Genomic DNA, 23,355 nt, shown 5'->3' with positions numbered 1-23,355 from the left:
CATGTTAAATAAAACTGTGTGTGATGACAAACATGTCATATGAAAGCATTATTGTTTACAGTGGGGAAGTGGCCTCATTGATTTGACTTCAGTACAAACAGACAGGAAATCAGTCCTTTGAGACATATTGGTGCAGCACTGAATAAGACTGTTAAACTTTATTGATTCATGTGTAAAGAAAGAGTTAGACAAACATTGTAAGTCGTATCATAGACATTATACAACAAATGGAATATCAGAGTCATTCAGGGGCTAGAGGATGTTTAAAAGGTGGTCTATGATTCATCAGGAGAAATGGAATCCCAACAGAAATGTTATGTATTCTTGATTTTTTACTTTTGTCCGAGTAGGGAGAGCTGTTTGGGGAAACAATTAAAGAGATAATATTAAAATCCAGGAATGTGAACAAAAAAATATTTCCTAACAAACATTGTGCCACTCAAAAACCCAAAGATATATTCATACCCCTCCCCAGATTAGATCAGTTCCAGTCAGAATACGATAGTCTATAGAAGTAACACTTGTCTGACTGTACCTGCTTGATAAACTGTCCGGCATTGAAGAGTTCACTGCATCCATACAGCACTCTTTTCCCTTGCTTCGACTGAGAAGGAAAAATACAAGTAGTTCACTTGGTATTCTGTCTTAAGGCATGAATATTGTGTATTTATGCTGTCATGGGTTATCACCTTGCTGTAGTCAACCAGGTTCTGATATTCTATGTAGTTCCCTCCTCCGACTACAAAGACTATAGCCTGGGAAACAAACAGAGAACAAGCTGAACCAGACAGCGTGGAAATGCATAGATGCTATCATCAAACCAAAATACCATACGCTGAAATAATATCAAAAAATTTCTTTGTATCTTCTAACACTAATAAAGACTGATTTACTTCCTTATCCTATTAGGTCTGAAGTGATTCAAGTGTGAATCCAGGGGAGGTTGATAGACAGTCTACAGCTGCCGTGTGGAGTACAGGGTGGATTATCCTGTCCTGGCAGAGCACCTAGCTCCTACACGATGCACTTTAACCCCAACAAACTCACCCAAGCTCCTCCCCCTAACAGCCTAGCTTCAACCCTGTATGTCTTCCCGCCAGACACCCTGAGCATGTGGATGATCCTGGGGTTTACATCGACCACGTAAGTTGAAGGACTTCCTATATACACACAGTTTGCTGCCGGCCTGTTTCTGTGTGTGTGTGTGTGCGTGCGTACACACCTCCTGAAATGGGTTCTTGTTCCTGGGAATGGAGCTGAGGTCAGGAGGAACAGAAATGGAGAGAGAACATATGAAGAGATGATCTTATCAGTCCTCATCAACAGTCAATATGATTCAGCATGTGGCAAACACCCATCTCCACCATTCGGCCTAGATCTACACAACCTAGATCTACACAACCTAGATCTACACAACCTAGATCTATGGAGATGTATCACCACGCACATGCCCACCCCCCTCTTCCTCCTCCTCTCCTCCACCCACAGGTCTTACCTTTCACTGCCTCTCAGCATCTTGGGGTCAAAGTATCTGTAGTCATCCGTCTCCTGAAAGGTTAACATTCAAGATGAGTAGCTTAACATAACCTATCGAAGCGAATGATCATGACACACTTAGACCACAACACACCCTACATCCACACGACAGGTACTTTTGAGTTGCATGACTGCAGGTTAGCTTTGTGCTCTATTCAGTCGACACCTGCAGCCATCTGCTTCTACAAGAGTCCACTTCAACCTAGGTCATCACCTTGACAACTGCTTTAATACGCTCCAGAGGCTCCTTTATCAGTCTCTCTCCGTCATTCTCCCTTTGTCAAGTGTCTCAGCTCATCCATCTTTTTTTTTATACCTAAAACTCCCTCCCCTCCCCCCTCTCTTTACTGGATGGATGAAAACTCTCCCCCTTCTCCCCCCTTTACAGCCAAGACACATTCACCACCACCTCTCCTCTCCCCCTTCTCCCCCCTTTACAGCCAAGACACATTCACCACCACCTCTCCTCTCCCCCTCTCCCCCCTTTACAGCCAAGACACATTCACCACCACCTCTCCTCTCCCCCTCTCCCCCTCCCTAGCAGGACTGAATAGTTCACAGTCAGCCCGCTGAAAGAGGAGCTGCTGCTCTCGAAAAGGACTGAATGCTCCAGATTTTTGTGCTATCGTCTTTCTCTCGGCTCAGAGGAGAGCAGAGGAGAGGAAAAGAGAGAGGATGAGAGGAAAACAGAGAGGAGGAAAGGAAAAGAGAGGAGGAGAGACCTTTCCCTCATGACCACACGTGGGGAGGGGTTAGATCTTTACTGAGGTATCCCTCAACTTGTCTTCATTGATCTCACCCCCTCCTCTCTCCCCTAACCCTTTCTTTCACCCACTGTCCCCTCTCTCTCTCTCTCCTCTTTTCCTTCTCTCTCCGTCTCTCTCTCCGTCTCTCTCTCTGGCAAGTAGAACAACGGCATCTTTGTACAGTGGGCTGTAACTCCAGTAGCTGAGAAAATGATAATATTGTTACATCCACCTCTGAGTTTGGAATGATGGGAAAGGTGTGTGTGTGTGTGTGAGTGTGCAAGACCATGCATGCATGTGTTTCCACAGAAGTTATATGATCCCCTGCTTCACACACAGCCAAGGACTGTGAAGAGAGAGGTGTGTGTAGGAGAAGTGTGTGTAAGAGGTATTTGTGTGTGCTTGAGAGAAGTGTACTAATTTGTGTGTGTGTGTAAGAGAGAGGTGTTTAAGTGTGTGTAAGAGAGAGGTGTTTAAGTGTACGACAGGTATGTGAGTGCTGATCTACAAGCTGGTGTCCCAGTACTAGGACCACACTAGCTGAGATACACTCCATTAGATAAGGAACACTGGGGAAATCCCTGGATAGACACTAGGACTCAAGGTAGTGCATGAATGCGTTTGTGAGAAATAGACAGTGAGGGAGAGAAACCTGTGCGTGTGACAGAGAAAGAAAGAAACGAGAGAGAAAGAGAGACAGAGAGAGAGAGAGAGAGAGAGAGAGAGAGAGAGAGAGAGAGAGAGAGAGAGAGAGAGAGAGAGAGAGAGAGAGAGAGAGAGAGAGAGAGACAGCGAGATGTAAGGTAGTTCATTGTTAGAAGTGATCTAAGTATTTGGCTTGAGAAGAGAGGATTCACTAAAGCTGCTTAAGTGGCTACAGCTACTGTATTAATCAGAGACAATCAACATATCCAACGTCAGTCAGCCAGTCAGCCAGCCAGCCAGTCAGTCTCCTCTAGTCTTACTGCAGCTCTTCACCTGCTCAGTCAGAGGTGGAGGCAACCCACCAGGTACAGGGTTACGGTACAGAGGATTAGAAAGGGAGGTGTAGTTAGAGACAATAAAGTGACAGGGGGATAGATGGATGCTTAGACAGATTGTATGGGATGGTTGGAGTGAGACGGATGTAGGGCAGAATGGAGGGGAGGAAGATGGATGGATGCAGGGAGGGCTGCGCCTGTTCCTGACTGGAAGGATCAGGTGCTTTGTGAGCTCACAGCTCTCTCTGTCATCACTACTCCCTCATACACATGCTGGAGTAATCACACAGATACTGGAAGAATGCCCTCTCTCTCATATACACACACACACACACACACGTACGCAACCCGCACACACACACGTGCACTTAAGACGTACAGGGTTTGATTTCAGCTCCATCAGGTTGTCCAGGATGCGTGTGACCGGAAGGTTCTAGAAAATAAAATAAAAAAGAGAAACAGTCAAATTGTTTAATTTTATGATCACATATGCCTACCTTAATACAAAAATAGACGATGTATGAACCACTCACATGCTGTTTGATAACCAGATTCTTCACCCCCTCCATGACAAACTGGGACCCACTATTCATCACCCTGGAGAACAGTCTGAGAGGGAGGGATGAGGAGACAAAGAGGAGGGAAGTTTAGATTGGGGGTTAGGACAAGGTATGCAGTACTTCATGCTGTTTTCATTGGCAGGAATCTGAATTGTGGATAGACGTCTTTCACAGAGATGAAACCGTGACATGATCCAGAGCAGCACCAGAGAAAGACACTGCTTTACCCCATGGGCTTCACCCCGCTGCTCCCGTAGTTCGCTGGCGTGGCCGCCATCTTGGTAAAAGCCCTGGCACACAAAAGGTAGAAGAGACCAAAATTCACTCAATCCTCTTTACCGAATACCTCATGTGAACAATGTGCTCTCTGTTGCTGTGAGGCGTTCGGCTGCTCACTTCCACTGCCTGATGTAGTTGAGGGGTGAAAGGTCACAGCCTGTGTCCAACAGGGCTTTCTTGTACTGCTCCACGTCAGCCTGTAGCACACATTGACAAATCATCAGGCCGGCTCAGAGGCGGCCTCGCGAGGCACCTCTCCTCCCAGCAGAGCGCTGTCACACTGAGCGACTGCAACGCTGACCTCAGAGCCGGGAGTTTTTACATAACTGTCATCGCTGCACCACATCACTCAGTCTGGAAACCACACGGTCCTGGAGGGAAGGAGGGAATGTGCGAGAGGGACAGGGAGCGAGTCAGTGAGTAAGAGAAAGCAATAGAAAGAGTTCGAGAAAGAGCCAGAGAGAGAGAGAGCAAGAGAGGGAAATAGATAGACAATAGTGACTGAAGAGAGACAGTGAGAGGAGGGAGGGAGATGACGGGGGGGGGGGGGGGGGAGGGAGTTGTCTCTGAAGAGGAGAGGGAGATGACAGGAGCATGGCAGGAGGACTGCATCCTACAGGGGACAGAGTTTATCTGCCTGACTTCATCTGTCAGTCAGAGACACCACAAGGCTCCGGAGAACCAGCCATGAACCTCACGATTTAAACCAGACTGTTTGAATATCCCTATCCAAACCCCACTCTGAACCACACACTCAACCACACCAAACACTTGCAGGAGAGCCCAGGACACAGTGCTGGGACACTGTGATCCTCCAAGTACCAGCAGAGTATTCAGAGTTCACACACACACACAGCTGAGAACAGCGAGTGGCTCCAGTCGTGGAGTTTGGCCGGGACATAAGAGGAAAGCAGTAATCCTGGAGACAGTCCTGCTCGTGTCACGTCTAACAGACACACAATGAACCCCTTTCAGCACTGACTGGACGCTGCCCTCAGCGGTGCATGAGGAACGAGCATGCCAGGAAGCGATGGTTGGGGTCACCAGGCCGTGGGGGATGCTGCTTGGATATGGCCTAGGAGTTGGGGTCTAAGTTGCATTGGGACAGGCCTCAGGACAGGAGTTGATTTATTTGTTGGGGTCTAAAGAGAAAGTGAGTGTTCTATGTAGAACTGGGCTCGGAAGAAGAGGGCGTGGTGTGTGGTGTGTGGGCTTGGGCCCCCATGGTCTTACCTCCGAGGGAGGCTGTGGGGCTGTGATGTAGAAGATCAGAAACAGCCTCATCTTGTCCTCTGGTGTCCCCGCTGGAACACAACAAGGACACAACAGACACCGTGTTTACGACAGCACCCAGGTGCGCTGGCTGCATCTGGACACATGGTTTTCTTTCACAATAAATTACTGTTCAACTGGAATGGATCCAGCTCTCTTGCTGAAACACCAGGCAGGGACCCTGATAGGCTATTGTATGTTTCACAATAAAAAGTCCATGACCTCTGACCTTTTACCCTGGCCCCCAGGCGGCCAGGCAGAAGGACATACCGTCAGGGTCGCTGATGATGTCCAGGAGAGACTTCTCCAAGGTGGATTTGCTCATCAGTTTCTCCTCGTACTCAAAGTACACGTCCAGCTTCCGGCTCTGTGGAGGGGTGAGGAGACCGGCGTGAGGAATCAAGTCACCTGACAGGAAACACTGTGGCCTGACCGAATTTCCCAGCGGAGGTGTGAATGTAGGGCGTAGCAGGTCATACAAGGTGTGGCAGGGTCTATGGGGTGCTATACTAACCTTGATGTGGTCCAGGACAGCAGTAGCTACGTTAGTGTGGAGGTCGATGAGTCTCTTTTTCTCCAGCAGCTCTGGCAGGGAGCTGAAGAACAGAACACAGGAACAGTGTGAAAGGTAACCACCACGGTCTGCTGGCGGGCTGGAGATAAGAGGGTAACATACTGAAACTGCCTAGGGGGGCAGAGATAGCGTTTTACCTGACAGCTGAGGTGAGTTTAGCTGTGTTGTCTGACAGCATACTGATGGCTCCCTCATCCTCTCCTTCTAAACCCTACAAGACACAGTCAGGACAGCTTTTTTAGCTCTGGGAGAGTTGTGATATGGGGCATAGTTACAATGTGTTTGTGTGTATACGTGTGTGTGTGTGTGTGTCATACCATGATGCTCTTGAGGCGTTTGACCTCGTCTTCCTGAGCTCTGTATGTGTCTAGCTCCTCCTGGACAGACTCAGCCACCTCAGGGAACGGACTGGAAAACACACGCACACACAAAATACTGTCATTCATCAAGAGAAACAGTGAGGTGGCGTCACCCCCATAGATATATATATATATATATAAACACTAGATGTCTTACGGCGGAGTCTAGAACTGCCGCACATGGCCGCCATCTTGCTACAATTAACTCGCTCACCCATAACATTGGGTTGGTGCTACATGTACTTTTTAAATAACCTTAACTTGCTCAATTTTCAACCGATTTTTTAACGGTTTGGTTTGTTATCAACGTCAGAGATGTAGCTATGCCACTGCATACTTCTATTCTATGTATTTCTTTATTACATAATTATGCATAAGTACCAAACCGTTTAAAAATCGGTGGAAAATTGAGCCAGTTATGGTTATTTAAAAAGTACATGTAGCACCAACCCAATGATATGGGTCAGCGAGTTGACTGTAGCAAGATGGCCGCCATGCGCGGACTCTCGACTCCATTGTCCGGCAACGCGGACGAGACATCTAGTGTTTATTTATATCTATGGTCACCCCCCTCTCTAATGACAATGAGATGATCTGACGACTGGTGTGATGACTACCTAGTGTCTGCCGTGCGTAGCGATGACTGACCTGCCCTTGTGTTTCTGCCAGAATCTGTCTGCAGCTGTGAGGTCGTAGCTCTTCTTGTTCTTCTTCTTTGGTCTGGCTCCTGCTGGCGACGCCCCTGCGTCCACACACTCGTCCATACTCACCCTGTTGAGGTGGAAGTCCTGGAGAAAACACACAATAAACACAGGGTCCACATGGGACGATAAACTGATAATACTTGATTCATTTAGCAGGTATTTTATCCAAAGGAACATAACAGTAAGACTTTCTATATCTCCAGTGATTAGGAGAGTCAGTAAGGCGGCTGGTGTGGAAGCAGGTCTGGTAATGGAAGTCGCTTTGGATAAAAGCGTCTGCTAAATGAATAAATGTAATACGGTCAATCCTCTACCCACATCAGTGGAAAACAGACTCATCAAGCAGACAGGCAGACTGCTTTAGGGAGGTAACATCACACTACCGTCCTAATCCCCCCACCGCACAAAAACAAGTGTCATGAATCCAGCAGGGCTGGAGCAGGGCAGGCCTGATACTGAAGAGGCTCTGGGCCCACGTGGGAGGAAGGATACCAGGAAGCAGAAGAGAGGAGGGTGGAAATGGGTCCTGGCTAATATCTACAACCTCTGGCGACCCATACTGTATTACTACGCCTAACCTCTTTATCGTAAACAGATATATAGACACACACACACACATAGTGCTGTCTTCAACGAATACCATCAGAGTTAAACCTCAATGCTACCGTGTGGCTTCTGAAGGGTTACCTTAGGGTTGTTCAGCTTGACAGGAAGGTGGTATCAGCTGAAGACCAAACTGCATGGTTCTGTACACCCCATCTGTCAGAGGCCTGGGGCTGCTAGTCCCATCAGTACACCCACCAGGTGGCTGCTTGACAGAGCTCTCCTCCCCCAGGAGCTCCTGCCTTCCATGACGGATCTACACCTTCTCCAGAGTCCGTCTGCTCCAACAAAGCCTCTCCTCTCTGCTCCTCTGCCTGCTTCCACCCCTCTGCCCCCCCCCAGAGACCTCCTGTCTGCTATGACTGAGCTAGCCCCCCCAGGTAGCAAATGTAGCATTGATAGATCTGTGTGTGTGAGTGTGTGTGTGTGTGTGCTGTACCAGAACGTCATGGATGAGGGCCTGGTAGGTCCAGGTGTGATGCAGGGGGGTGGCCAGGTCCAGATTACGGTCAGCAAGAACAAACAGGGGCCTCTGGAAGCTGGAGGGAGAGAGAGAGAGACAGAGAGAGACAGAGAGAGAGACGAAGAGAAGGTGAGAGTGAATGGACATGAGAAAAAAAAAAAATCAAGGATGGAATGAGACAGGAAAAAAGAATGAAAAAAATAAATAATGAAAGAAACAACAATTGGGTGGGAGAAAAACAAAGAGAGACCGTGAAGGGAGAGAAATGCAGAGAGTAGCGAGGGAGATAAACAGAGAGACATGATGAAAGGAGGATGATTAATCAATCCCAGAGATCCCCACGGGTCTCAGTGTTCCACAGCTGGAAACAAAGACCAGCTTGAAATGGATCTTGGGAGACGTAGTCCAAGAGGAGGCCTCATGGCTGGATGCTCTGTTCTACCCTCAGCTCCACTTATGGGATGCCAGGAAGCCTGCGGCACAGGGCTTACAGTCCAGGACGAGGTCCAAGATCGTGATTTGAGACATAGATTTTCTATTTTGGTTTTATCTCATGAGTTCTGGTGGTATGGAAAGCATTGTTTCCATAGTTAAGGACAGGATATGAGAGAATTATATTCTCTAGTGTCTCCTTTGAGATCATATTACCCAGAATGCTGTGCGGCATACCTGAACTGCCCTGCAGCCATGTTGTCTCCGGTAAACAGACTGTTCCTTGCGTCCCTCAGGTTTTCACGTAGTTTCTTGTCCAGTTTCTGGAACAAAAAAACTGGGTTAGAAATCCTACCTCACATATGTAACTTACCTCTGACATAGCTACCTGAGTGATACCGTGTTAACTCAGTACAGACACCAGACAACTGTAACACTAAATTCTGCACTGTCTCAATAACAAAAAAAGGTTTGTGTGATTTAATCACAGAACAGAAGGTTGCTAGAGTCCCAAGCTAGTCATCTACAGGTGTGATCTGGTCCCAGCTACACAATACTCCTGGTTAAACACTTCCTTCTCCTTCCCTCCTTCTCTCCTTCCCTCTTTCAGCTATCATTCCTTCTCTCCTCGCCCCCACACCAACAGTGTAGCCACAGGGAACAAAGGGCAGTTTTGTTTCAGTCAGAAACCTGCCGCACTGCATCCATCCATTAGAGAGCTTGATCATCTTGCAGTCCTGCCAGCCTCCATCCATCCGTCCAATGTCTGCTGCCCACATCCTAACCCTGCCCGCCAGGCCAATGACAACACAGTGGCTTGTGGCTCTGGAGGTGCCTTGGTAAACAAACCGTACTTGCTTCCATTTCCTCTTCCTCGCTTCTGAATGTGGGCTGTGTATGGATCACCATATATTGCCTTCTCTTCCTCCTCCATGCCCCGTGGATATGATCCCCTTCCTGCCCCTCTACAACTTTCTGGCAGTAGCATTATATATACATATATAACTCCTTTCTGTAGATGCTTCATTGACAGATTTCACGAGATCTCACTGTGGACTATGATTTGGACTTTTGACTCAGGTGAGAGCAGTTCCTTGTTGGTTAGAGGGACTGGAATTGCAGGTAGCTGTGAATGTAGCCTGGACAACCCTGGTGTGTCTATGAACGTATGGTGGCTAAGGAGGGCCATTAGAGTAGAACGTACGAGAGAAAGAGACAGAGAAAATTCTCACCACAGCGACCATCTCTGCAGCGTTGCCGCGGGGACAGCGGATGATAGGAACAGCACCTGCGGAAAAACAACCCTGATGTGTTATACAGAGGGCAAAGATGAGTACAGGATGTTAGCCGCCCACTAGGCAGAGGGCAGGGGTGACTCCTGACATGATAAATGACTCTCTCTTCTATCCGGCGCTAGCACTGCTGCCATCTAATGGATCTCAATAGCCCTAAGCCAAGGAAAACGATTGAAAACAGATTCACACTGTGTACGCGTAGCATAACAGAGGGTTGTCTGGAGTATCTGTGCGAATAGCACAAAGGAGTACAGCCTGTAGTGTTTGAGCAGTGTGAGTGAATGCAATGTGTATGGATGTGTGAGACAAACTCACCCAAAGTGACAAAGAAGCAGAAAAGGCTGTCCACTATCGTATCCATGATGGCTTCCATATCAGTGTCCATAATGTCTGGCTTGTTGATCGCTATACAAACACACAGCAACAGAAGCAGCAATAAACATCAAAGTCTATCAGAAAAGCTGACCAACTAACTGGGTCTAGGTCCGTGTATTTGTAGGGTAGCGTGAATATTTCCTATTAGTCAGTGTGTGTGGTGTCTTTAGTCTGGCCTAGCAGTCACATTTACATTTAGTCATTTAGCAGATGCTCTTATCCAGAGCGACTTACAGTAAGTACAGGGACATTCCCCCTGAGGCAAGTAGGGTGAAGTGCCTTGCCCAAGGACACAACGTCATTTGGCACGGCCGGGAATCGAACCAGCGACCTTCTGATTATTAGCCCGATTCCCTAACCGCTCAGCCATCTGACTCCCTAACACACACTCCCAGTCAGAGTGTGTTAGACTCACCATGGTAGGAGATGAGCTCCTTGTTCTGGTTGTCAAGGATAAACATGTCGTCTTCAAGGGTGATGAAATTAAGATACTGGTCAAACACCTGGAGGCAAACGTCAGAGACAATTAAAGATAAAACAGGCATGATTTTTCAGTAAAAATAGGAAGGTTTTGTCATAAACCTGTAAATAACCTATAAACATGTTGTGTAAGCTAGTGAAGCCTTCCGAGAGTTTAGAAACACAGGACGCTCCGTGCCAGTGGAATGTACATCACTACATTTTGGAGCGCTCTGCAACTTTCCATCCAGAAAGCGCAGAAGTACAGACAAGAATTTGGGGCACTGTTTCACAAATTTGATGAGTTTATTTTATAATGTGAAAACCTAATACAGCTTTAAAACTAAATCTCCCAATTAAACAATGTCTGATGTACCCAGTTGAATGTGATGAAGTGAAAGCTAATTCAAATCATTTGAGAACTCCATCTCATATTTCACATTATGATGGATGATTGTTTGAAAAGTGTGGTTGCTGTGGTGGACAAAGTGCGGGTATCAACATCTTCAATAGCACAGGTGTACTCTGTGCCGCGCAGGTGTACCCTGTGCTGCTGGGGACTGACCTTGGTGACCTGGTTGACAGCGTTAGCTGCCAGAGCTGCGCTGGCGATGTCCTCTAGCTTACTCCTGGAGATGGCTGAGATGAAGTTCAGGTAGTAAGACTCATACAGTTGGTTGCGAAGGTCCTGAGAAAACCAACAATAATGAAATGGACACTGTCTTAATACACACACACACATTTTTAAATCTTAAACCACTTTTTTTTGTGTTGTTGCCTAGGAACAAGACCTCAACAGCACTTGGGACACTTGTATGGTTCAGAGTTCACAAGAGCCACAATCTACATGTGATATGAGGGTTGAAGAATAGAATGCATACTTGACATATCCTGTCAATGTTCTCCTCTGTGGGCATGACAAAGTAGACGGCAGGCACATCTGGAATGGGGTCTCTGTCTGAATGTAGCAGCCTGGAGAAACACACGCAGCATTGAACAAAACTGCATGTTAACAGTCCTCATTTAAACACCTTCTTCATCCTAAACGTGTCAGGTTTGTCAAGGTAAGGTAAAGCCAGTGAGCGTGTTCAGTCATTTATCCATACACCATGGTGGTGGCACTTACAGATGCAGTGTGATTCCCATGTCTCTTAACTCCTTCACTGCCAGTAGAGGGGAAATTATGTCCTGGCCGAACCTGTCGTAGATCAACACCTAAACAACAAATAAAACAATTGTATTCCATGTATTTACAAACTGTGAACCCGTGGACCAAATTAAAAGAAAAGATCCCAACTCAGTATGATACTTTTACAAAAGGATAATTGATGAATTCAGTTCTAGGACAAGAGATGTGTGGGGTATATGTGCAGGTCAGCCGTACCTTCCATACTGGCTCGGTAGCTGTGTTTTTCAGAGGAGGGGCATTGAAGTTCAGCATCCGCTTCAGGGCAGCTACAGAAACAACACGATACACATATCATCAAGAAGTGAAACAGAAACTACTAAAATGATCATTCTGAAGCTATGTTTCTGAGGACATATGTCTATAATATATATATTTATTTTACCCTCAGGTATTGGTTAAAGTGTTTCTATCATAAATCTAATTCAATCAAACTCGTCTTTAGAGCTAGAACTTTTACAGTAACAGCATAGTAGTACTCAACTATTCGGCTAAGTGAATACTTAACCCAACCTGAATTCCGGTCAGGTAGCTAGCATGCTATTTGGCAGCTAGCTAATCATATTTGTAGGATTTCACCAGAACAGAGAAGACATGAGACACGTTGTTGTCATCATCACAACGCACAACTAGCTCAGCAAATTAATAGTAGCCTACCACCTAGCTAGTCTAGCTAGCTAGCATTACACGTTTTACTGAAACAGCATACTACATGGGTGTCTGGTAATATAGCTTGCTATCTCAACTGATATATAATGTAGTAAGTTGGTTGTTTGTGGGCTTGTTAATTCATGACGTTGATGCTAACCGCTTGACCTGGAGTTAGGAGTGAAGGCTGAGTATGCCTAGTACAGTGAGTACTACTAACTAGCGAATCAATAGCTAATGATGAATAATCCATGTCGACGGTTTATCCTATTAGTGACAATGACAACAATTTCAAGTCCACGGATGAGACGTGATTTTACAACAAAAACATATATCTCCTGCTCACATGCCTGTACAAGTTCTGGTTTCGTTTTATAATTGTATAAACACAATTTACAAACCTGCCTGCTTTTCCCGTACGGACGCCGCCATCTTTTCTGTTTATGCGGTGACGAGGCATCGGGTGACGTGGCAACCCAGTTCTCGATAAGAACTGAGTGTCTTTCAAGCGTTACTGCCACCTACTGTCAACCACGAATCACTAGCAGCTGCACTCAACGTTCCCATTGCGTTCTTGTAGGCCTACGTGCGACAGAGGTTCACATATTTATGCACATTAGATTTAATACTATGGAAGCAAATCAGTGACAATGTTTTGAATGTTAAAAGTCATTGAATAATTAATATTGAAATATAAACCACCAAATATGTTGGTTTTGAATTCAACTCTAAAATTGAAATGTGAATTTATTTCAATGAAGAAAAAATTCATATCCAAAATGTCAAGGTTCAGAAATTCGAACAGTACAATTGAGATCACAAAAATTCAATTAAAAAATTGAAGCTTCAGAAATTCTATTAGAACAATCTTCAGGCCACTCAAATGGTGAAATTCAAATCCCAAAAATTCAAGCCGAAAAAATTCAGATTGCAACATCCGGGATACCAAGGTATTGCTTGCCCCAGACCAGACCTCTCTCCTCAGACCCCAGGCTGTGATTGGATGACTGAGCTGCATGTATGACAGCCTGCAGCTACACCTGGGTGAGAGGGGCCTGAGGAGAGGTCTGCAGTTGGACCCTTCTCAGAGAAGGCAGATAGTTCGATTGCATTCAGGCTTGATTGCCTTACCCATCCTTGGTATACCGATGTTACAATCTGAATTTTTTCGGCTCATATTTTTGGGATCTGAATTAAATTTAAATATAAAGTATTCAAATTCAATATGTCATGCCACTGATTTTCGTCCATATAATACACTGATTTAATCCAGTGAGCAAAATTGAAAACGGGACATTTGGAAAAAGTTCACAAACGTTTTCTTGTAAAAACATGTGAATCAATGCATTAGTATGCAGGGGCACGGTACTGGGGATGGGGGAGTCTGACCAGGGGCCCCAGAAACCCCAGCAGCACCCCTGCTAAAACGGGTGTCAACATGAAGGGTTGAATACAAAATGCACTTATTATACAGGGGAAAAATAAATCTCAAGACTACATTGAATTTTGTATTTATATGGAATATCCCATGTTCCATGTAGAATGTAATATAAAAACAGAAAACTATCAGCAGATGCTTAACCCCCTGTTGAGTCAGTACCATACAGTTAAACCTCTAACAGGGCCCTAAAACCAATACATGCAAATACAAACATGATGGAAAACATTTGGTCTATATAAAAGCATAATTACAGCTATGATGGATAAAAAATCCTAATATAAAAAACTTAATATCCCAAGAAAAAAACTTCCACAAAGTTAAACAGATCAAGTTTGCAAACAGTTAATGACCCCCTCCACCTTAAGGTCAAGGACTGGGACTACGGTAAATTCTCAAGTACAAATTCTGTTCTAAATCCCTCCGTTTCCAACCCCTCTTTTGAAAATCTGAACATAACTCAAATGGGGTTTAGGACTTGTGTGTGGACGTGGTGTCAGTTCACACTGTTAAGCAATTGAAGATGTAGTCGTAGTGAAGATCAACTGATGATATGTTCTTAGGAGGTCCAACAGGTTGTTGAGTACAAAAGCTTCACATTATCTGCATGATGGCGAGTTGGCAGATGGAATACTCCATGTGCTTCTTGAAGGTTTCGTATGTAGGCACCACGGGCAGATAGAGGCAGTTGGCACTGGGCGTGCTAGTGGGGAAGGCCCCTGCTGGCTCCAGGGGGTGGAGGAAGGCCACGCTGGGGGTGGGGTGGAACCCTGCAGCGGGCACCTCCTCTGCAGCGGTGGAGAACACCAGCACGTCCTCCAGAGAAGAAGCACAGCGACCCTCTGGAAGAGAGAGGCGTGGCTGGGTTAGATATACAGCACAGGAGCGGGGTTCTCCAATCCTGGTCCTCAGGTGCCACTGTCCTGCATGTTTTAGATGTTTCCCTGCTCCAGCACACCTGATTCAAATGAATGGTCATTACTTGGCTTCCACAGAGCTTGATAACAACCCATTCACTTGAAACAGGTGTGCTGGAGCAGGGAAACATCTAAAACATGCAGGACAGTGGCCATCGAGGATCAGGATTGGAGAACTCTGCTACAGGAAGCATTTTACTACTCAATGCAGAATGTTGTTCTTTTGCGGTCTGGTTATAACTGAGGTTAACACACACACACACACCTTCACACTCCAGGAGGAAGTGTCTCCAGAAGGTCACCACCACGGTCTCCTTCCTTGACAGGTTTTGGTTGTCAGAGAAGACGACAGTGAAGAGGCTGAAGACTGTGTCAGCATTTAGCTTCTCAGACGGACCACAGAACACCTTGAAGAAAACTTCCGGAAACATCTGGACCTGCTGAAACACACCCAGTGTCTTCAGGCCCTCACGAAACCTGAAGAGACACAGAAGACCAGCATTGGTGAGTGTATCTTGGTATTATTGATAAAGAAGAGTCAGGAAAAGGTGTGATAAAGTTCACATTGTGTGTGAAGCACAAATACTGTACTCGTAAAACATACTGCAAAGACTATCCATATCCTGAGCAGTCAGTTTACATGTGGGATCAGAAAGACACCTCTGGAAGGGCAGCTGCATCCTGGTGATAAGGTGGAAGCTCACGACATCCTCCAGTAGGGCCTGCTTATCTGCCAGGCTGCTGACCGCTCTCATGCAGCCTGCCACCTCCAGGTACTCTGCTGCTGCCTGCATGGCCTCCCTCAGCTCCTCAACCGTCCTGGAGCCCTCGATCTAGGTCGCAGAGGAGACACAGTACAACTCAATACAGTCCTATACATACGAGAACAAAGTACAAGACAAAACATTTTTGAATGCCATTTTTGTTGTTATTGTATCAAACTTAGAACACATTTCCTGCTTATAACAGCCATGGAGTGCATGAAACAAACATCCCACTGCTACGCAAGACAGCTGAAAGCAGTAGTTCAAACCGTACCTCACGGACTTTGCGTGCGAAGCGCGTGTCTCCCATGTCGTCCAGGCTGAGGGGTGAGTCTCGGGGGTAGTTGAACAGACACTGGTACAGCGCCTTGGAGAAGAAACCCAGAGGAGGACCTCCATGGACCAGGCTGAGGGATAGCAGACAGCCCACATCGTAGTACAAGTCCTCACGCAGAGCTGAGGGCACACCAAAAAACAGCATCGTTTGAACGTCCATTCATTTCCACAGTGAAGGATTTCTGATGCCTGAATGAGGAGGGTAGGAGATTGCCAGGTCACCATTGTCAATGAGAATTGGTTCTCAATCGACCTATATGGTTAAATAAACATAAAATGTGTATAAAAGTGTAGAAATGTCTACCTTGTGAGTCAAGAGACAGATTTTTTACTCCCTCGGGCCCTTCGAACAGCGTCAACCTCTTGATGTGCCTGACGAGCAGACGCAGGAAGCATCGCGTGTCTCCTGCGTCCGGCTTCCTGGGAGAGAGAGTCCTCTGGATGCCGGTGAAGCGAACACATAGGGGCTTGTCTGGGCTGAACTGGCTGCTCTTCACCAGCTCCAGGGCAGCTCTCAAGACCTGATCCCTTGACACAAGCACCTCTATGGGGACGGGAGCCGGACTCGGGCTGGGGATGGATCTCCTGATAGGTTTGGGGTTGGTCCTGCGGATGGACCTGGTACTGGGGCTGGGACTGGGGCTGGATGGGGGCTGCTGCAGTAGCTGGCTGGCCAGGGCTTGAAGCATTTCTGCTGGGGTGCTTCCTGACAACGATGGCCTGTGAAGGATAAAGTGGATGGAGGGATGACCTTTCTCACAAAAACAACAAACCAATCCCTTACCCTAAAACAAGGCATCATCTACCAAAAAGATCAAACATTTACCAAACTATATTACACTTATGGTACTGACTTGCACATCTCCGTTAGCTATTGGCGAACAAACATGTGGACGTACCTTTTGCAGACAAGAGCTGGATGGAGGGAGGGGGTGTGTCGTTTGGAGCCCCTCCTCTGTTCTCCAGACTCCTGGGCATCCAAGCGCCTGGGGCTGGGGAGGGACGCTGGGGAAGACATTTACATTTAGAAAACACTTATCCAGAGCAACTTACAGTAAGTACAGGGACATTCCCCCGAGGCAAGTAGGGTGAAATGCCTTGGCCAAGGACACAGCGTCATTTTTGAACCGGCAACCTTCTGAGTAATAGCCCGATTCCCTAACCGCTCAGCCATCTGACTCTCCAAGTACTACAGGTAAGAAAACACACGCCAACTCCAAGATGAAAGAACTCTTCATATGGGGACCGGGCGAGACACTTAATGCATATATATTTGCATTGTTCATGCTTTATTAGACAATTGAGATGACAGTTGTAGTGTAACAGGAAAGGCATGGAGACAGAGAGAGGGGAAAACATGCAGCAAAGGGCCCAGGCTGTAGTCGAACTCAGGCCGTTGTGGTAAGACCTCATGGTACATGTACTTATCCGGTGAGCTACCGGGGCACCCCGTGAAGAAATATTTGACCGGAAAACGTCGTTCAGGCTACCTGTGCCGTCCACGGTTGCCGAGCAGTCGTCACAGACCCAGGTGCTGCAGTGTAGTTCCAGAGAAGAGCACTTCCGGTGTGTTCCTCTGGAGCCACACAGCTTACAGCGTAGTAGCTCAAACCAGCTGGGGAAACACAGCACCATGATGAGCACCAACCATCACCAAGCACACAACTGGATCACGCGCCCAAACACTTACCCTTTCTTAGAAGAAGAGGACCTTCCACTGTCGCTGATGCATTTGACAGCGTCACAATGCTGATATACCTGCAACAACTCTCCAAAGGCATTCTCCTCCAACTCCCAAGATGCATCTCTGTGGTGGCAGACAATTATAATATTATCCCCGCACAGAGATAAATGTTTATCTATGAACATTGACCTGAAAACAGCAATGGATGAGCACTTCTGATTCAGAATGTATATGTTGCGTTTCTATATTGTACCTTTCAGGTATGTGGGTGGTACAGTATCTATGTGTTGTATTTCTTTCCTGTCAGACTAAAGTACCTTTCAGGTATGTAGATGCCCATGCGCAGCATCTCCTCCTGGAACTGTTCCTTGTTGTTGCACAGTGTACATTTGAAGAAGAACATGCCTGCACTGTGTGCCTGGCGCTGAAATACAGAAACAACAACTGATTAAAAAAAATCTAACAACCGATTCGCTGATCAATCCAATTCATTCAATCTACCTGACCAAGAAACCAACCAGTGCATTTTCTCAATCAGATAGATGGCAAGACACCATCGATCCTCCCCACCTGGACACAATCTCTGTGGAACCAGCTGTTGAGGCAGGAGGGACACTTGAGGACAGAGAAGGACAGGACTGGCTCCAGGTGCTCCAGACACACGGAGCAGGACTGTGGCAGGCTTGCGTCACATGATGCAGACTGTTTGGGGCTGTGCTGCTTACAGTAGGACCTGGGGAACCGACACACACTGCCTTCAGCTGGGGGGGTTATAAACATGCAAAGGTGCTGAAAGGATCGTCGTCGGACGGCTTACGGGAATTCTCCTGTGAACTGGAAGTTGAACTGCTGTTGTTTCCCACAGGGGAAATGGACAGTCTTCCGGCAGCTTCTGACGTAGCAGCCAATGGAGGCACCCTTCTTCTTACAACAATGACATGTCTGCGACACAGGTAAACAGACAGCAAGTCAGTCAGTCAGTCAGTCACCTCTGGAATAAGACAAATTGGTGCCCACTTGACTTGGAAGCAACACAAACACAATGTAGAATTCAGGGTCCCCACTAGACTTGTACACAGTCCTTCACAGTCAAGACAAAAGTCACTGTGCCTTGTAGCCAGGCTCAAGCTTGATGAGGCCAGACAATCACCAGTGAAGATGACACTCACCAGCCTAGCGGATCTGCGGATCTCCCGCTTGATATCGTCCAGCAAGAATCCACAGATGCCTTCGTTCTCCTCCCCTCGCTGGTAGATACCACTGGCCATCAGCTGGAAGATAGGGGTATAAAAGGCACAAATGCTTCATATTGACATCCTTGGCCTCTAGGATACATTCATTCATTGAGTTTTTAAAAGAAAACATAAATCTCCCTTGCTCTCTCTCTTACACACTCACCAGGCAGAAGTAGTGCACAGTAATTTTGTCTTTTTTACTCGTGATCTTTTCCCCATACTTGTCCGGACTGTCCTCGTCGAGTTTACAAAGCGCACAACCTATATACGGCAGGACAACGCAACAGAACGTTGATTATATCACAGATGTGGATCATTGACTTGCTTGCTAACTTATTGCAAAGTGTGAACTCACACTCATTATTACTGTTCTCCACCGGATCCCGATTCTTCGTCGTAGTCTTCATGTCTGGTGAGGCTGCTGTTACTACTAGCCTCGAGCTGTGTGGCAGGCTACACGCAAACAACATGATGAGCTGACGAGATAAGTGAGCTAAAAAACAACATGCAGACCAGGGCAACATTGTAGCTAATGTCAGCAAGAACTATTGATTGTCTATGTGTGACATTTTAAAATACCCGTATGGCAAGCTTGTTGGTAGCTAATTAATAGCGCTGTGTTGTGCCGTGGCTAATTTATGTAGCGAAGCTAACCCAATAACAAAAACAATGTCAGTCGTTCGCTGGTTAATATGCCAGAGTAGCAAGCGGAAGTTTATTCAGTCTAAACTGTGAATATGATCGCATGCAAAAATTAATATATACTGTGCAATCGTGTAAATTTGAACGTTTAGGCGATATTTCTGTACTCACAAGAGGTACTGAGCCCACCACAAAGGTTAGCTGAAATTTTAAATTTCCCTCTTCTTCATCTTCTTCTTCTGATGTTATAGCCGATTTCAACCAACAGTTGGTGCATCCCCGCCACCTACTGTCTGGGAGTGTAAGACCGGCCGCCTACACCATCTCAAAAAACAAGAACTAAACAGAAACCTTTTATGGAGGATCAAAAGTGCCACAATGAATTAAATAAATACACCATTAAATAAATACACCATTAAATAATTACTTTAATGTGTCATGAATTAATTAAAATAGACATTAAAGACATAAATGTGTTCTTAAATGTGTCATGAATTAATTAAATACCAATTCATTTAATGTTTTTATATATAATTATTTCACTATTTAAGTATTTCATGCTACATTTCATGATACATTTCATGAGACATTTCATGCTACATTTCACAACGAGTTGTGTTGCAGTGCTTCATTAATTGTGTTATCTGTCAAACTTGCAAAGTCAGTGGGATGGGGACCTAGTAACCCCTTAACCAATGATATGTGCTTTGAGCTTAAGTTGTCATGAGTATCTGGCAGTTTTCAGAAATAGAATCGGTGATTGGACGGCAAAGATATTAAGGCGGGAACCATGGGAATTTTATTTCCCATATTTGAATGGTCCGGCAGGAAAGGGTTTGATACAAGGGGAAGACTCGATCCTGCTAGCCCCCATGCCATTTGAGGTGCAGGTTAAAATTGCGAAAATATCCGGAGCTGCTTAGAGAAGCAGCACATTTGATAGAGGAAGCTCTGACCAGAAATCCTCCGGCTCCGGCGGCTCAGTCACAGATGATACCTGCCGCTCCATCACAGCAGATACCTTTTACTGGCTACACGCTCTGGGGCAGCAGATCCTGCTTCCACATCCTCTGCTTAATCTAACATTTCTCTCACCAACTCCCTAGAAACTTCACGGAAATCCTCCATTGTCACTATCCAGGCACTCTACTTCAGATCAAAGTAATGGATCAGACTAGATTCGCGCTAGCCCCACCTCACTGACTTTGATGAGCCAGTTTGACAGATAACACAATTAATGAAGCACTGCAACACAACTCGTTGTGAAATGTAGCATGAAATGTAGCATGAAATGTAGCATGAAATACTTAAATAGTGAAATAATTATATATACAAACATGAAATGAGTTGGTATTTAATTAATTCATGACACATTTAAGAACACATTTATGTATTCAATGTCTATTTTAATTAATTAAAGACACATTTAAGTAATTACTTAATGGTGTATTTATTTATTTAATGGTGTATTTATTTAATTCATTGTGGCACTTTTAGTCCTCCATAACCTTTCACCTCCAAACCTTAAACTTAAAATAATATCAAACATCAAAACATTTTGAGAAATACAATATTTTTCATGGGGTGGTAGACTACATTGAAAGGAACTGTTGTGACTAAATCCATTGATTCACAATGCGATCATCATTAGAAAGGGGGAGGGGGGGATATTAGGGCTACAACTAACTATTGTAATAATCGATTAATCTGTCTATTCTTTTTTTTCGATTAATCGATTAATCGGATAAAAAACTAAAATGCAGTAATTTCCAACCCTTTATTAAAAAATGAACTGATAGTGCAGTGCAAAAAATCTTCAGAATGTGCACAAACAGGCACACAATTTTACATTTAGTCATTTAGCAGACGCTCTAATCCAGAGCGATTTATAGTAAGTACAGGGACATTCCCCCGAGGCAAATTGGGTGAAGTGTCTTGCCGAAGGACACAACGTAATTTGGCACGGCCGCGAATCGAACTGGCAACCTTCAGATTACTCGACTTCCGAATGTGAGACCAGATACACATTCTCTAAGGCTAAGTTGTAGTAGGCCGCCTACTTGATTTTTCTAATGCAACTTTTGTTTTATACACATCCGCTTCTGGTCTTGCGTAACCCGCCATCCACACTAACAACTGTAGTCCCAATGTTACAGTAATGGCCTACATAAAACCACTATAGAAATTCACAAACCAGCTTGATATTTTCCACTGCCAGGCAATTTTATTTTCAGACCTTTCCATTTTTCTATGCAAGATGCGCCATCTAGCGATCAGTACTTGTCAGTACATCCGAAGACTGGTCATGAGGGTCATGTGACCGGTTATCCGCGCTATGTGTATGGAAATTCGCCTTATGCTTCTTGTGTTATCCACTCCAATCCTTTGGATATTGAATAGCATCTATTGTTCTACAGGACTTGCATTCATCATTTTATACACCTTTCGTGGTTTATTGCTTTAATAATCTTTCAGTCCCACCACAATACTAATAGCTCAACAACACAAATACAGGGGAACACAAAGCTGACCAAGTATTAGCTAACTGGTTGGTAGCTAGGCCAGTAGTACTGTAGCTGGCTAATACCTGGTACATAGGGTGCTTTGGAGAACTGCAGATCAGCTACAGAAGATCAGATCCCAGCAGGAATAATAACCCTTTTGCTTACCTGGACTCCAAAATCGCTCAGAGGGTTTGTTCTCCCTACCTGAAGAAGAGGCTGTGCTCCGTTTTGCGCTTCAGACCTGACCCCTGACCGGTGAGTAACTAGCTGAGCTAGCTCAATTAATGTTATGTGGGCTTGCTCGAGCTAACTAGTACGAATAGGGATATCAGCATGGCTGCCAACTCACGCATTTCAACCAGTTCACACGCTCTCACGGCACACTGTGTATTTCTCATGCTGAGAAGGCAACGCCTACAAAGTAGTCATAACGTACGGGGGGATTTGGCCCCACCAAATCTCACTTCAAGGTTTTTTTAAAAGTTGGCAGCCCTGTATCAGGATATCAGAAATGTCAGCAAATGGCCAGTAGATGGTGTGGTCTAACAAGATATTCCAGTGGCATGGATTTAATCAGAAATGTCATTCTTCCTTTTAAACACAAATGCCCATGTTGACAGAAGCATTGCAGTCAACCACATGGAGGTGCCTTGGAGCAGGTTTAGGGAGTCTTGCTCAAGAGAACTAAGACAGAAAATGACAGTCTAAATTTGAAAGGTTTTGAGACCAACCGTCAATTGCCAGTACAGTGAACCATTCATGTAACCTTGCCTGGGATTTGAACCAAACACCTGTCAGATTCTCTCTAATCTCCTTTTTTTCTGCGACACTGATAGATGGTTGTTTGGGGAGAGAGTTGGTTCTACAGTGATAAACTAAAGCCAAAACAACACAAATGCTACAAAACAAAGGTTTCCTATAACAGCCATTGTCAAGGTTTTAAATAAACTCCAGCATGTTTCCTTGGTTAGCAACAAGATCACCCCACAATGCTCAACTTCCTAAACTGTTTAGTGTGTGTCTATACCTCAGCAAGAACATGCAATTGTACCTTTCATTCTGACCTCATATTACATTCTGACCCCCCCTCCCCCGCTCGCAAAAGTCTTCTCAGAGGATCCAAACAAGGCCTGTGATTTTCAACAACGCGCCCCCTCCTCCTTTTTGTCCACCGCCATTCAGGACTGCCATTATACAAGCTAATTTAGCCAATTATACACAGGTGTGATGCTAATCTCCCTATCACACACTGAGCTCCTGGGTATAAAAATAGCCTAATTACACATCTGTCCTTGTGGTAGCTTCCATGGTCTGTTTTCTTGGCAGCGGCTGTTTGGCAAAAACACCTTTATGAAAGGATGATT

At 45.5% G+C, this 23,355-nt stretch overlaps 2 protein-coding genes across 5 annotated transcripts; both read right to left on the bottom strand.

Annotated features, from left to right (window-relative positions):
• Nucleotides 1-127: 127 nt before the first annotated feature.
• On the bottom strand, nucleotides 128-12,970 carry scfd1 (sec1 family domain containing 1). The gene is made up of 25 exons (XM_047018226.1): nucleotides 12,873-12,970; nucleotides 12,022-12,092; nucleotides 11,764-11,852; nucleotides 11,519-11,609; nucleotides 11,203-11,325; nucleotides 10,594-10,681; nucleotides 10,119-10,208; nucleotides 9,741-9,796; nucleotides 8,746-8,831; nucleotides 8,053-8,152; nucleotides 6,955-7,094; nucleotides 6,265-6,355; nucleotides 6,085-6,158; nucleotides 5,888-5,969; nucleotides 5,644-5,740; nucleotides 5,335-5,405; nucleotides 4,219-4,298; nucleotides 4,050-4,112; nucleotides 3,796-3,871; nucleotides 3,642-3,695; nucleotides 1,496-1,548; nucleotides 1,223-1,256; nucleotides 690-755; nucleotides 536-604; nucleotides 128-356 (listed from the first exon to the last, which is right to left on the bottom strand). Exons 1-25 carry the CDS (start codon nucleotides 12,901-12,903, stop codon nucleotides 333-335), a joined length of 1,899 nt encoding a protein of 632 aa, XP_046874182.1. The 5' UTR covers nucleotides 12,904-12,970; the 3' UTR covers nucleotides 128-332.
• A 996-nt stretch (nucleotides 12,971-13,966) lies between these two features.
• g2e3 (G2/M-phase specific E3 ubiquitin protein ligase) lies at nucleotides 13,967-22,483 on the bottom strand. 4 transcript variants are annotated; one of them, XM_047018335.1, is made up of 16 exons: nucleotides 22,157-22,483; nucleotides 19,659-19,826; nucleotides 19,201-19,298; nucleotides 19,009-19,106; nucleotides 18,780-18,881; nucleotides 18,428-18,552; nucleotides 18,181-18,343; nucleotides 17,928-18,034; nucleotides 17,617-17,733; nucleotides 17,417-17,541; nucleotides 16,826-16,931; nucleotides 16,231-16,646; nucleotides 15,865-16,046; nucleotides 15,487-15,659; nucleotides 15,092-15,303; nucleotides 13,967-14,751 (listed from the first exon to the last, which is right to left on the bottom strand). In XM_047018335.1, exons 3-16 carry the CDS (start codon nucleotides 19,250-19,252, stop codon nucleotides 14,504-14,506), a joined length of 2,226 nt encoding a protein of 741 aa, XP_046874291.1. In that variant the 5' UTR covers nucleotides 19,253-19,298; nucleotides 19,659-19,826; nucleotides 22,157-22,483; the 3' UTR covers nucleotides 13,967-14,503. The 4 variants fall into 4 exon arrangements, with proteins under 4 accessions (XP_046874291.1, XP_046874292.1, XP_046874290.1 ...); XM_047018336.1 differs by having other exon boundaries at nucleotides 22,196-22,483; XM_047018334.1 differs by lacking the exon at nucleotides 22,157-22,483 and having other exon boundaries at nucleotides 19,659-19,908.
• Between the last annotated feature and the right edge of the window lie 872 nt (nucleotides 22,484-23,355).

This window comes from Hypomesus transpacificus, chromosome 3, assembly GCF_021917145.1.
Source record: "Hypomesus transpacificus isolate Combined female chromosome 3, fHypTra1, whole genome shotgun sequence".
NCBI lineage: Eukaryota > Metazoa > Chordata > Actinopteri > Osmeriformes > Osmeridae > Hypomesus > Hypomesus transpacificus.
This window is presented reverse-complemented; position numbering and strand designations above follow the sequence as displayed.